The sequence below is a fragment of the Cloeon dipterum genome, chromosome 2 (assembly GCF_949628265.1).
Source record: "Cloeon dipterum chromosome 2, ieCloDipt1.1, whole genome shotgun sequence".
Lineage (NCBI taxonomy): Eukaryota > Metazoa > Arthropoda > Insecta > Ephemeroptera > Baetidae > Cloeon > Cloeon dipterum.
Window position 1 is genome coordinate 23,466,719 of NC_088787.1, and position 14,436 is coordinate 23,481,154.

General features: G+C 40.6%; 1 protein-coding gene across 8 annotated transcripts; it reads right to left on the reverse strand.

Annotated features, from left to right (window-relative positions):
* Positions 1 to 2,184: 2,184 nt before the first annotated feature.
* Asap (ArfGAP domain of ASAP) lies at positions 2,185 to 14,140 on the reverse strand. 8 transcript variants are annotated; one of them, XM_065481208.1, is made up of 17 exons: positions 13,814 to 14,140; positions 12,008 to 12,080; positions 10,248 to 10,387; positions 9,622 to 9,876; positions 9,479 to 9,564; positions 9,174 to 9,333; positions 8,841 to 9,111; positions 8,219 to 8,443; positions 7,658 to 7,877; positions 7,310 to 7,490; positions 6,764 to 7,033; positions 6,337 to 6,456; positions 6,227 to 6,278; positions 5,169 to 5,417; positions 4,647 to 4,867; positions 4,366 to 4,422; positions 2,185 to 3,607 (listed from the first exon to the last, which is right to left on the reverse strand). In XM_065481208.1, the coding sequence occupies exons 1-17, from the start codon at positions 13,937 to 13,939 to the stop codon at positions 3,374 to 3,376; spliced, it is 2,940 nt and encodes a 979-aa protein (XP_065337280.1). In that variant the 5' UTR covers positions 13,940 to 14,140; the 3' UTR covers positions 2,185 to 3,373. The 8 variants fall into 8 exon arrangements, with proteins under 8 accessions (XP_065337280.1, XP_065337275.1, XP_065337277.1 ...); XM_065481203.1 differs by having other exon boundaries at positions 6,047 to 6,278; XM_065481205.1 differs by having other exon boundaries at positions 2,185 to 3,583; positions 4,366 to 4,419; positions 5,169 to 5,441; positions 6,047 to 6,278.
* Between the last annotated feature and the right edge of the window lie 296 nt (positions 14,141 to 14,436).

Consider the following 14,436-nt stretch of genomic DNA (forward strand, 5'->3'; position numbering starts at 1 on the left):
CAACCTTCGCTATTTGTGACCAAATCCGAGTTCAGGGTAAAAAATAGAGCTTGCGGCGAAGGCGGCGTCGGCACGTACGATCAGGGTCGTCGGAAGACGGTCCAGAAGATTGAATCAATGAATTTTCATTTAATAATCGCATTGGATAGACTCTAGCGTGTAGCACAGCCTTTGATAAATATTTATATCAAGATAATCGTGCGGCAAACGATGATTAATAGTAATTTTACACTCGTACACAAGAGAGAAAGCTTATCAATCCGATATACTATAAATAACTGACGAAAGAGCAGTAGGTGAATGTCGTCGTCGCGCGAGAAATTTAATATCAATGGTGTCTTCGTCACTATACAATAACTGCGCTGCTATTGATAAACATTATGAATAAAAAAGTAAACCATAGAGAACCGTAAACAATATACACTTGTGTAATCCGTACATTGTGTATATACGTGTGTTTTTTCAGTCACGTCGTGTTTGTCCAATTTTGGAGAGTGCATACAATACTTTTCTAATGATTTTTGTACTTTTGTATGTTAGGCTACACACTAGCGAAGCCCTTGATTATGCGTTTTTGTACTTTTGTCGAACGGACACACTTTTGGATTCCACTCTACATTGCGGTTAGTCGTCGTTGTCGTTGTCTCGAGATACCAATGAGTGTTCATGCAATTCGATGTCACATAGCTGAGAAAATTCTGATCGTTCCATGAGGCCATTCGTTTTTGAACTGACACGTTCCTGTGCGAATCAAGACCTAATTCGGTGCCATCGTCATTTTACTGCCATTTTCCTCAGTTTTTGCCCTCTCCTGCGGACTGCCTGGAGTTCAGACCGATTTGTGAGGCCGGAAATCGGATTAAAGTATTGAAACGTGCTTTTTGGTGCCGTTTAAATCCTTGCTGATGCTGAAAGCGGGGGCTGCAAAACGGCTCAAAAACTAGTTGCCGACTTTAAAACCAATTCTGGCTCTTCCGAGGAGCAAAATCACAAACTCAAACAGTAGAAGATATTGGCGTCTGCATTTTTTGCTTGTAAATTCGATTAATCATAGTAGATAAGTGCAATTTAGCCCTGGGTGTGTCGATTGATTCATCTCTCTCTCTCCCCGCGCCGCGCATCTTGTGATCCCGCAAACGAGTCTTTGGGTGCCAAGTTATCCGTTGCCATTTGTTGATTTTCCTATATACCAATCGATTAGTTAAGTGAGTGTAATAAGGTACCATCTAGTTATAGACTCCTTTTCGCTCTATCTCTGTCTTTTCTCGCAATTGGAGAGCAAACAAACACACGCTGTTCGTGTAGTCCGTAGGTAGGTGTCGTCCGTCGTACCTCTCGCGCTTAGATTTAACTTTAACTTGTCCACAAGTACACAAACCAATTCGTGAGGCTTCTTTTCCCGGTTCGTTCTTTTGCCTTCAACCCTGGGTCGTATTTCCAAAAAATTATTACGGTTTCTACACTTCTAATTTTAATTTTAATTCTCACATTCATTTTTCAAAAATTAAGCTGAATATTAATATCTGCATTTTATTCAATCTTGATAAGTCCATGAATATTTTGAATTAATCAGACCATTAAGGCTGTTTTAAGTTTGTAGAGCGTTTCAGACCGATATTTTGATTTGGGAAAAGCATTTTGGTTGAAAGTGTTTTAAGGAATAAACCGTTGGAAATATCGTCCTCACTTGCAACACACGTACGTACATGCATGCATGGAAAGCCAGCCTGTTTTTAGTCCTTTACCTCCGCGATCGATTGCAGTTAACGTAACTTTAAGACCCAAGAGACTATTTGAATCAGTATATCGAAAATTCAATGTGTGCCGACTTTCTGCTAAACTAAAATTTGTTTGTATTTTTGCGATTGCGTCGCTCGCAACGTTTACTGAACATTGTTGAAGACTGTATTGTGCTTTTTTTTACAAGATTAGGATTAATTTTCTATATCAAAATATTTTACAACTAAACTCTTGAGACACAAAAGAATCATAATGGATAGTAATAATATATAATAGCACACCGTCGTTTGTTTGTTTGTACTGAATTTCAAATACAAATGAGATAATTTTCTTATTGAACGCAAAAATTTTTGAGCTTTTACGGTATGCTTTAAGATAATAAAATCAATTTTGTAAGGTTGCAAACTCGCCTGTGTTTGATTTCATGTAAAGAAACACACCATATTCTAGGAATCTACATTGCTTTACATTTTATTACAGCACAAATGAGTACATTATTAGATCAGAAGTATGTGTAAATACATGATGATTCGAAACTGCGGAATTGGTGGCAAATAAATGATAATCTTTGGTGTCAAAAAGAAACAAAAAAGTTACATCCTACGAGTTGTACTCGAAACATCCTCAAAGCAAATAATGGCGTTTGTTGTTTAGATTTATCCGTTCCACTCTTGCTTGCCACTTGTTGCATTCCGGTTAAAAAACAATTGGAAACATACATTATAGGACGACAGGTAAAAAGCTCAGAGTTCGGACGAACTCAACACAGCGTACACATTCACCTCTCACAACAAGTTGATCGATCAATATTTTGCATCGATTACAGCAAGACTAGTAAGCACAATTAATGTTTTGGCATCTTGCGGCGCGTTTTATTAATAACTATCGTAATCGCGCGCGCTTTTAATTATTTGTAATATAATTATATCTAGTTTTATATCTAGGGCCCGAGGAGAGGCAGGAGCCGCGGCAAAATACTTTTTCAAACTGACACTTACCCTCGTCACATTCGTGCGAGCCCCAATTCTGCAGGGACAAATTGATTGTAAAGTTAAAACATGATTTTTAAGTCGTCTCCTTTACGAAAAGTATAAGAACATCAACTGATCTAAGAATGAAATAAAAATCCCAGGTGTAAGAAGAGAATAAGTGATTTTGTTTCTTCTTGGCAGTTAAGTTTGAATTAATGAAACTGACGAAGAAACACCTTAGTTGGAACCCTAAAATTCACGATAAAACCAGCATTGAAATATCTTTTGACACCCATAATATAGAATAGACGCAGGAAAAATGAACGAAAAGATCTTAAAAGCATCAAATCTTTTTAAAAGAGCGCACGAATGCCGCGGGGTCAGCGACCTAATGATATCGGTTACCAGCATCACAGTGAAGCTCCTTAACAGTAGGTGAGTATTAAAATGGTAATATATTGTATATAAATATGTGCGTGAGAACCAAGTTGAGTCCTTCGCAGGTTCGGCAGACTCTACAGTAAGGAAAAAACAATATTTCCTACTTAACGCAGAGTTGGAGGGGAAATTTACAGTATGAGAACGTGTCAACTATAGTTAAAAAAGCACTAAACGCCTACAAGGAAAGGAGAGGGAAGGGTTGGTTACGGCAGGGGTTGGGGTTACTCGATGAACTTGACAAAGACGACAGGGAAGAGGCCCTTGCGCGTAGGTTCACCCTCAATGAAGCCCTCCATCCACGACTCCTCTTCAGTTTCTTCCTTCGTGATGACGATGACCTCGCCCTCCTCGAAAGACAGCTCGTCCGGCTGGTCCTGATCACAGCTGTAGAGTGCACGGCAGCGACGCACGCCCGGACCGTCGCCGCGCTGCTGTAACGGGCAGAAGAAATACGGCTGTGGACACCACCGACTTGCGATCAACATTAATTTGTTACAACAACGAAAAACAACAACATTGCAAAAGTTAAAAAGAAATATAAAAAGCGAAGACATATATAAGTTATCCATGCAAAATTTAAAGTTGTGGTTGATTTTGAATAGATTCAATTCTAACTAGGGTTAGGAGGGTTCCAGATGGGATTTGTATTGTGATATTCAGTCTGAATGAATACATTTTCGTCAGACAATTGAGCTTGGTAAATGATTATTGCGCAAGCGTCAGACTTAAGAAAAGGCAAACCAGCTGCAAAGTGGGTTTCTATTAACAACGAATGCGCTATGTTCAAGGATTGGATTATTAGTAAGGGATCAAATTTATTCTTGAAAATGATAATGGGTTCAACATACAAGAACGTTAATGGTGAAATAGCTTGTCAGTAAAAGTTCTTATTCTACAGCAGACCAACTGAACTATTGGTAAAATAAAATTACTGCAGCTATTCTCGGTATTTATGCACCTAGTCTCTTAATTTTTAAACCATTATTCACCATCCATGCCCTCTAAAATAACAATTTTATTATAACGAAATAACGATAAACTAAACACACGGCCGCAAAATAAAATGCAATAGGCTGAATAAAGAAATCAAGGGAAAGCTTGGTCCTAGTTAGCCCGTTTAGCTCTTCTAATAAGACAAAGACGGGACAGGACAGTAGAGCCGCATGCAAACGGAGACTTAGAAAGAGCATGCAACGACGACAGGGACAGTTACCGAAGACGGTCCACCCTGTCCAGCATGGCCCTCGAGGTTCGGCCGATCTTTACGCTGCTGTTAGTCAAGTGGAACAAACCAGAATGGAGTTAGCAGTGTGCAAAAACCGGCTATAATAATTAAAATATTCCAGCTTCTAGCAATCTTTGAAAACTTTGCTACGAGAAGTGATACAGCACTAAAAAAATTGGCCAGAGAGAGGCCGGATTTGCGCACCCTGCGTGTTAGAGAGCGAATTACAAGTGAGGCGGAAAAGAGGAATGCAAAGTAATGGCAGTTACCCTTCGCGGCGGCGGCACCGGGTTGTTTGGCGCCGCAGGGTCGGCGCCGACCCCATCCGAGTCGATGCTCTCGCTCGAGCGGCCGTTGGACAGTCTCTGGTTCGGCGTGGTTGGCGTTGGCGGGGGCGGGTTCTGCGGCCGCTGCAGTCCGCCCCCCTTACCCCCGCCTGTGCTCTTTAGCTGAGGCATCTCACCCATCGGTAACACTAATTTGGCCCCCACTACCAACACAAAAATTAAATTTAATACACGTCAGTGTTAAATTACAATTTTAGACAAATTGATGAAAATTATATGAAAAAGTCAGTTATATTTGGATCTTTAGATCAAATCCTGATCTGAAGCAGAATGAATATGAACATTATTTGCAATTTTTAAGCTGAATTAAACTGTCCGGAGCTTACATAAATAATTTTTACAGCTTATTTTGTGCTTATTAAGTCATAATTTTTTCTTCGATATTAATTTTTACGATTCTAATACAGCATGGTCAGGAACGAGAAAAATTTAAGTTAAGCTGACCTAGATGGATGCCGGACGGCATGGAGCCCCTGTTGGCCTGGAGGGAGGTGTGACTGGTGAGAATGGTGCCTGAGTCGCTTGATGGCGAGCGCTTGTGATTGAAGCCGCCAGTGCTAGCTGAGAGGGGCATAATAGGGTCTGACGGAGTCCGGCTGTGGCTGCTCGGCAGTGTCCCATAGAGATTGTGCGCGACTGGCGGCATTGGCGCCGCCCGCTTCTTCAGAGATCCGTGCATGTTGACTGATGAGACTGCAAACGTAACTCCATCAGTCGCTTCAAAAGAGAAAAAAGTTGGAGAAAAAGGGTAGGTGAGAGACTAAAATACTGCAAAATGCATTTTAACTATCAGTAAGTTAATCCATGTACAACCCAGGTTAACATAGGGATTTCCTTCAAGGGTTATGGATCGCAGTTTAGACATTTTAAATATATCTTTTGGAAGCTTGACGAATCAACAAAACTTTTTTGAACAGTGTAAAGAGAGCAAAGTCAATTTATGGCAACCAAACAAAATAAATAAAATGAAACCTACAGAAGAATAATTCGTCCTGGTAGCGGAAAAATTGCGCAACTTTCAACAAACAAACGCGAATTTCTTTGTTGCAAGAAAAGGGCAACAATCCAGTCGACAATGAAAATTTGGGTATTTGTTGAGTGATGCGCAAATTTACCGCGACCAGGACGAATTACTTTATATAAATATATATTTTTTAATAATGGTTACATTAGAGTAACCAAATAGACAAGTTTAGTGAATTAATAAAATTTTCAATGATTTTGGAGCCTTTATTCAAAGCACTTAGATTAGGGCACCAAGCTGAAGGGGATAAAGCGGTTGATGGGCAGTGCAGTGGGGTTTAGAGAGGAAGGTGTCTTACTTTCAAGCTTGCTGCTGTTAAGATTGGGCTTTCTACTTTGGGGAGGAGGTGGTGGAGGCATTTGTCTGAGCGTGGAGGTGGCATTGCTCGGGCTGCAACTAGAGTGCAAACTATCCAGGGTGGAGGATCGAGACTGCGTGCTTGACAGGGGGGACTCGGGCTCGTCGGGGTTGCCGCCACCTGCGAAACTCGGCGGCCGAGACCTCTTCTTGTCTGGAGTAATCGCTCCATTCTGCAGACCCACTCGACATTAGACTACAGGCCCAGCTGTGTCTGAAGTTCAAACTCACCCTGTCTTCAATGATAGTCTCATCATCGGAGAAGTCAGTCGACGCCTCGTCATGTTGCAGGTTCCAGTCAAAGTTGACGTTGTCAAATAACACCTTCTGTCGCTGCAGTGCGTGGTTTAGCTGGAATGATGTATGAATGAAAAAATAATCTTCTTTGTGTGCGCAAAAATGATTCAGGCAAAATAATGCCAAAATTTATTGATTTTAATGTAATATTTCGCTCAGATCAGCAGGAATGTACGTGTTTTTTGCAGTAGATCAACTGAATTGAATTAAAAACTAAATTTTGTCTGACAAATATAATTTTTTATCTCTCTCCTGCCATTGCAATATGTAGTAAACGAATAAAGTGTATTTATATTTCCATAGCAATCAAAATTAATTGGAGCGTTAGGAAATGCAAGGCAAGCAGTGCTTTTGATAGTACCAGTTCCTCGCAGCTGGCGTTTCCCCGTTCGTGGGCGATCTCCAGGGGCGTTTTATTTTCCTGGTTACGGAGCTGCGGATCTGCACCGCTCCTCAGCAGCAGCTTCATGCATTCGGGCCGGCCGTTGAGGGCGCAATAATGAAGGGCAGTGTTTCCCTCATAAGTGGTTCGGTTGAGAGACTCAGAGTTTTGCACCACAAAGTCGACAACATGCAGCGTGTTGCCCAGTTCCTTGGCTACGGCCCAGTGCAGTGCACTCTCACCACTCTCCTGATAATGAAAATAAATATAGGTTGCGCCAAAGAAAAATTGATTTTTATATCAAAGTTTGCAACTCTCTGTATTGCAGTTCTTTGCACTCATTTAAATTAAAAAGGAAATAATGCATGATCAAAAACATTGATAATAATTGAAGTGAGATAGGGTACATCAATATTTTGAAACTATAATAATTAATGAACATCTGATGGATAATTTAGAAAGTGTATATATCTATGAATTGTGCGGAATATATTTTCAAGTAAAAATCCAAAATAATCTACTCACGCTCGAGGCCAGAGGGGCAGTAAAGTCAGCGCCTTCAGCAAAAACCTGCAGCAAGTGGTGCAACTGTCTATTATCAAGTGCGTTTTCCAGCTCGCTAAGGATTTCAGATGCGTCTGAGCAAGTGTGAAGCGCAAACTTTCGCTCCACGTACTTTGCGCGGATGAACTCGTTCCGTTCCTCCCTGCAGAAATTCATACAAGATTTATTTAAAAAGTAAATACATTTATTTTATTCATTCAACTATTAAAATAATTTTGATTTTTTCATCCGTTTGAGTTTTTCACCTATATTTTGAGCCATGTTAATTCAAATTCTATTGAAATAAAATCGATTTAAACTGTGGCTCACATGGAACTAGAGGGCGTGGGCTTGCTTCCCCGAAGAGTGGCCTCCATAACGTCATTGAAAGCGGCGTTGGTCATGTGCCTTGCCAGCAGCAGCTGCGACGTGCCCACATTGTCCAGGGTCAACGACTGTATTCGCGATATGTGCACGCCTAGGTCGCGGTGGATGCCTGAGCACTCGATGCAGATGATGATTCCAAAGTTTGTTGACAGCCAAGTGGCATCTGTGACAATGGTATAAAATTATTTTATAGCGATAGCCACGAGCGAGATTTATTATAAAAACAGCAAATATAAACACGCATAAAATTTAATACATTTTTTGTGAAATTTAGAATCTAAAAGAAAATATAATATATTATGTTCTTGGAGACCTTTGAACATTTACCCAATAGATATATAATATGTTTGGTTTAACTAATGAATTTAACTTTTTAAAAGAGCAAATAATGAATATTTGCTTCACAAATAATCCTGCTCAGATTTTCAAGTCCGATGCATATAGAAAATAGTAGATTTTAATGGATAAATCTTTGCATTTCATCAATTTATTTAAGCGACAAACCATTTTGCGAGTTGCAGTCGCAGCACCTGTCGTTGCCAGGCAGCCTCTGTACATAGCGGATGATGGCTTGCTGCAGCTCAAGCAAGCTTGGGTTGATCTTATTGCCAGAGCGGCCGCTGTCATCAAACGCCTTCATCAGAGCACCTTCCTTACTGTTCACTAGCACAGACATCCACGCCCGCTGATCCACCTCATCCTCAGCTTGAAAGTGATACGTTCGATTGTCTGTGAAAGTAAAAATCTTTAGTGAGAAACAGCTCAGAGATAAACTGTTGGGGATACGTCATCCTTCTTATTTAAAAGTACCAATCAGTCATTTCAAGATAAATACGAAAGAGTTTAAAATAAAAAAGTAACAGCTAATTTAAAATTTGCAGGCTTTAAGATGATCTATCTTTTAAACTATTTTTTTTTTTGCAATCACAGATATATTACATACATTTTCAGTTTTGTATGAACTTCTAAGAGTAATTAAAAATAGCTCATTTCATGCTTTTATCCCTGCTTAAACCTACTAGAAATGTTGAATACAAAAATATTACAGAGAAGAAAAACAATTATCACATCATTTATGATTTCTGAATGACAAGTGCATTTTTTGCTGGTGTAAGTTATTTCTTACACGATATGAGATCGAAGCAGCGTTTGTCTTCAGCAACAAGCTTAATCTGACAGGTAAGCAGGTTGATCCTGGTGGGCGCTTTGCTCTCATCACCATGGCAAATGTCGAGAAAGCCGTCCTGTACTTGGCAGCGCCGCTTCTGCCACACCTTACGCACCTTGCCCTCGGACTTCTTCAGCAAGTGGCCCACCCTGGACAGACCGTGCTGCTTGTCGCCCTGCAGCTGGTGCAGGGAGTATCCAGTGCATGAGGCGCCCGTTGTTGACAAATACTTAAAAATAAAACGCTAAATCATGAGCATTTATGATCAAACTATGTCGTTTATGGCTTTACGTCTTTTTCTATGCCAGGCGCGCTCCTCAGCAGATTCCTCAGTTCAATCAGTCTGCGCCGCTCTTCGTCCTGTTTTTGCCGGATCTTTTGCAGCTCCACTGACAGAACCTGAATGTAGCCGCCAAAGTGTTGCAGGGTTTCCAAGCCATCTTGGAAGTATCTTTAAAGGAGGAGATAATTTAAATCAAACCCAAGGAAATATGTCATATATTTTAAAATAGAATTAAGAAACATAATGTTTATAATGATTTTTTTAAGTTTTCATTTCTTTTAAGTGACTTTAATGTTAAAATGAAAGTTCATACTTAGTTTGTGCGTGGTAATATTCAACTAGGTGCTGAAGAAGCTCGATTCCCTTCTTGGTTTTGATTTCGTTCACTTTGATTAAGTACTGCAAGCAAACACAAGTGAGCAAAACGTCAATTAGCACGCTAATCTTCTTTCTCACTTCACACATCTGTAGTTGAAAGAGTTTGCGCTCCTTTTCCAGCTCCTCCGCCACTTCAGCTGGTGTGACCTCCGTACGGAAGAGTCCGGCCTCCTTGGCCTGCTGCTTCTTTTCCTTCTCGATTTTGTTGTACTTGGTCTCGTAATCCTTGCAAGCTCTATCAAAGGGCCGCTTCAAGTCGCCTTTGACGCCTTTCAGCTCGCCCTTCAGCACCGTATCCAGTGGGAACATCACAATGTTGTTCAGATTTTTCATCTGCAAAAATAACCCAACTGATTTTCATTCACTAAATTTGAACATTTTTTTTATATAAAAAACATGTTCGTGCGTGAAAAAATACTATTTAAAAAATAAGATTTTAGATCCTGCGCAATTTCCGCTTTAATTTCAAAATTTAACATTTCTCAAGTTAACTGCAATTTGGAAATAAGTTCAAAAGAATAACAGTACTAAATTATTATTTAATAATTTATTATTATTTAATAATTTACTAAATTATTATTTAATAATTTAATTAATTATTATTTAATAATTTAGAGGGAAATGACGTGGTGTGAAAGCGCTAAACAGACACTTTTCCTCAACGTATATTAATACAAAGAGTAATTTTTGTCTTTTTTTCTTACCAGCGTTTTCATTAGAATAGACAACTCCTTGGTAACAACTGAGAATTTTATAAATGCGGCGCTTATATCAGGCTCAGTCAGTGACGTGTTGCCCATTTTGTCCAGCGCCCTCGACAGGTACATCTCGTTGTCCACGTGAGCTGAAATCGTATTACCAACGGTGATAAGATTCTGTCCCGTTCGGCAAGCGCAAAAAAATTGTAAAAGGGACGCATTGTGAACGAAAGAAAGGAAACAAAGTGAATTCCGAGCTCCCCTCACAATCAGACGTTGAGCTATTTCGTTGCGCGAGCAGATGTGCTTGGTTTCCGCACAAAGGGCCTGCGACGTAATTCAGCTGCCGAAAAGTGAAGACCGTGCAGGCATCCAAAAAACACGTGTTATCTTGAAAAGCACAAATTTACAATCATTACAAGCGGATTTTTTATTTTGTTTAATTAATCAAACATTCTTAGTTGATAAAGATGAATGAAAGTCAGTTAACTCAGTGATAAGTGAAGTTTCTGTGTTTATCACGACAGCAATTGATCACTCAATACTCAAAAACAAAATCCAAAGCATGGATCTGACCCTAAAAATATTAGTTCACAGCTTTTAATTTCTGAATCTGAAGTGATTTACAACTTCGAAAACCTTTATCGTAGTAACAGTTCTATTTTAATCAATTTTAATTAAGATTGAAAAGTCTTCAACGAAATTTTGACCGGAAATTAAACTGATTGTTTTTATCGAATGACAAAGTTCACAATTCTAAATATAATTGAAATGAGCTACATTACTTCCTGTAAAATCAAATAATAAACATTAACATAAAATTGCCTGTAATCTAAATGTGAAATCAATGTCGTGCCTTCCAGACGATATTATCAATAATTATTTTTACGCATTTTATTGCCACACGCCTTTTGTTCCAAGAAAAGGAAACTCTCCCAAAGAGTGTGTGTGCATTTCCCAATTAGACGAAACAAACGCAACCTGTTGGAAGCGTTTTGAGCGAGACAAAGTCGGCGGAAAGGAGGCCGGCTGTGCAGCATATATCGATCCCTGCGCCTCGACGCCGACCCAACGACCGCCGTTGCCAGCGCCCCATGCAAAACCTCTGCTCCAAATTGTACCGTCAAAGTGCACCCAGCGTCCTGAACTTCCGAAAAGTAGAGCACGCTTGAGTGATCTTAATTCATTGTTCAAAGAGAAAAATTCGAGCAGACGTACTGTTGGCAAAGGTTTCAACCACAAATGCGCCTGCTATTGAGTGTTTGAAACAAATTTTCGTAATTATGGCAATTATTATTATCATTGAAAGAGAAAGCCTTTCCTTGTATTCACCTAAGGCCATGTGATTTGGATTTGATTTAATTCTAACGACATTCAAATAAAACTTGAATTAAAACAGAAACAGCTGATGATTGTGCAACATTTTTTTTTAATTCCTGAGCCATCTTTCTTATGATCTGCAGATATATTGATGAAAAAAGTGCTTATTTCTTTAACGAGGTCACCTGACATGATTTACTCAGGAAAAATTATTTCACTTTGCTTAAGATAAGATAGCCTTGCATTGACTGGTATCTATTTCGCAGCCAATTTTCTATTCGCCGTTACTGCAAAGAATCTCAGCTAGCATTGTTGCAGCGTTTTCTACGAAATTCGTGGATTGAGCAAGGTTGTCGGTTGGCGCAGAAAACGAATATCCGCGAGCCGATTCTCCCACAGGAGCTTTCTTTCGTTCACACGGCGTCAGAATGAGAATTAAAACATACAATTGCCGCTGTTGTAGATCGCCTTTACCGCCTTCTTCGTCTTGGTCAGCCCATCCCTATCAAAGTCCAGAGTCTGAAACCACAGGAAAACGACATTCGATCAGGAAACGAAAGAAAGGATATTCGATGAAACTTGTAACGATAAAAGGCAGACCGAGGGATTGATAACGTTTGAGTCAAAATAGCTTGACGTAATTTATTTTAAGATAAAATCGAGGAAAAGCTTTAGAGCATAATTCGATGATTGTTGTCTCTTGGGACAGAATAAAACAGCTTTTGTGCTCATTTCAAATAAAACTGCTGCGAGCATCACATTATCTAAAGCGGCGCTTAGTCGCGTGCATTTTGTGGTCAACGAAATTGCCGACAAGAGTGAGCAGTGTTTGGATTCGAAATGAGAAATAACGGCACCGCCAGCCAGCGAGCGTGATTCACTCATCTCCCGCAGCATCCCGGCATAAAAATGGGCGACCAGAAACGCATCGCTCGCTCAGACACACGCGATCTGCTGGGTCATTTTTTCTGATAACGTTCTACTTTACCTGTTTTACGCAAATTTCCTACATTATGAAGACATTAAATATATTGATTTTCGAAGCAGAAATTGAACAGGACAAGTAAAACCAAATTTGCATCAAAAATGGAAACTGGAATAAATGCATTAAAATATTTTAAGAAAACACCAACACGAGACGCGCTAGCCTTGACAGGTTCAAATATTTTAATTAAATTAGTAATTCACAAAGTATTTGTTAAGTGTGTTGGTTTAATCTACTTCAAATGAGAAAAATGGGTCACGGTCTTAGGTCAAATCAGAGTATTCGCGGTCTGTGCCCTCAATACGTAGTGGCGCAGAATTTAATATTTGCATCCCACTTGCACCCCTTTTGTCGCAAAATCGGATGAGGTCAGTGCGCAGAGGCATTAATGCCGAGCGACCTTTGCAAAGTTCAGATATTAGAGGTGAAGACCTGCGAACGTCAACCGCGGACACGAAGAATCGATAGTGCACTGAGGTTTCCGCGTCAAGGCCGAAATAGAGGAAGCTCTCTCGCTCGTTTCAAGAATGCACTCTCGAGATGAACCACAAAAATTTGGACACGGCTCCACTTGTTGCTCCGTAATTGAGGGGTTTTATCGAGAAGGAATATAATTTTGTTAATTTTAATCAGGATCAAATTATACACGGGAATAAACATTTTCAAAAAGAAAATAAGTTTGGAAGAAACTTGCTTATCCTCTGATATGTGAAATTAAGGCTAAATTGCACTACTACTTCATGCTCTTACATCTCACTTTGTTAAAAACGCAGCTAAATATTGAAATTCGTGAGAAACAGAAAAAAATCAGACTTTTCACTCTCCAAAATAAACAATTCTCAGGAGACCGGAATAGAGCGAGCTCAGAAATGCATAATATTGTATCTGCATGTCCTAATATCCGGTGTGAAGTGTGAAATACTATCTGCTGCCAGCGGAAGCTGGGTTTTTCGAATTCGATCCGCTGAGCATGTTTGGTGCGTCGGCCTACAAAGAAAAGAAGAAGCAAGTCTCTTCTTCTTCCTCGGGAGCTGAGGTCAAGGAGCAGCTAGCTCTCTCCGAACAAAGCGCTCGTCGCCGCTGCTCTCGTGGCGAGCTGACTAATCGCTTCTCCGCTCCGCAGGACTCGCACCGATAGCACACGTTCCGAGTGCATTGGATTTTCTCGGCTTCGAGAGGGCGACCCCCTTTTGTGTCGACACGGGGTTGCCTGACCCAGTAGGCTGGAATAATTTAAGCTCAAGGCTTTTCACGCAGTTTTTCTCACCTCCTCCAACGCATTAATCGTCTGCCGACACTGCGGCATCCGCGAGACGAACGTCGACGTCGTCGGCGAGTTGTAGTCGTCGCGCGTTTCGTCGACGAACTCGTTGATGTCGATCAGCGCGGGCATTTTGGCGGCCGAGGAAGCGAGCTGTCCACTGATTAGGTCTTCCTCCACATGTCACGGCGCCGCGACACCCGGGCTGCTGCGTCGTCCACCAAACTCGTCGAAACGCGCGATGTAAACACGCACAATTTTACTGTGAGACGACTGCACTGTCACTTTTCGCAACTGTCAATTGGTGGGAAACGACGGCAGCCAGCAGCCAGCCGACGAGAGGGCGGTACCGCTGCGCAGTCGCTACAGCAAAATTACCGGTTACAACCGATTAATTCTGGGATGTGACAAGCTTTACAAAAGCTAACTGCTTTGAAAGCTTAAAAATTTTGAATGCATAACCGGTTTTCATTTTATTAGAAACCGGTTTGGTCCCAGCCAGCCTAAACAAAGAGTTGTTTAATCGTTATTATCAACATCTCTCTCAACCCGAAAGGTGGCAGCAAGTTACACCGTTAGTTTTCCCATTGAATCTCGCATCTCGCGTCCTGACGCTAGAGGTCAATCGT

Coding starts and splice junctions, on each gene's coding strand:
- Asap (XM_065481200.1), bottom strand. CDS start 13,939: ATGCCCGCGCTGATCGACATCAACGAGTTCGTCGACGAAACGCGCGAC. Junction 5,442..6,046: donor TAACAGCAGCAAGCTTGAAA/GTAAGACACCTT, acceptor TCTCTTTTGAAG/CGACTGATGGAGTTACGTTT. Junction 4,423..4,646: donor CGGTGCCGCCGCCGCGAAGG/GTAACTGCCATT, acceptor CTTGACTAACAG/CAGCGTAAAGATCGGCCGAA.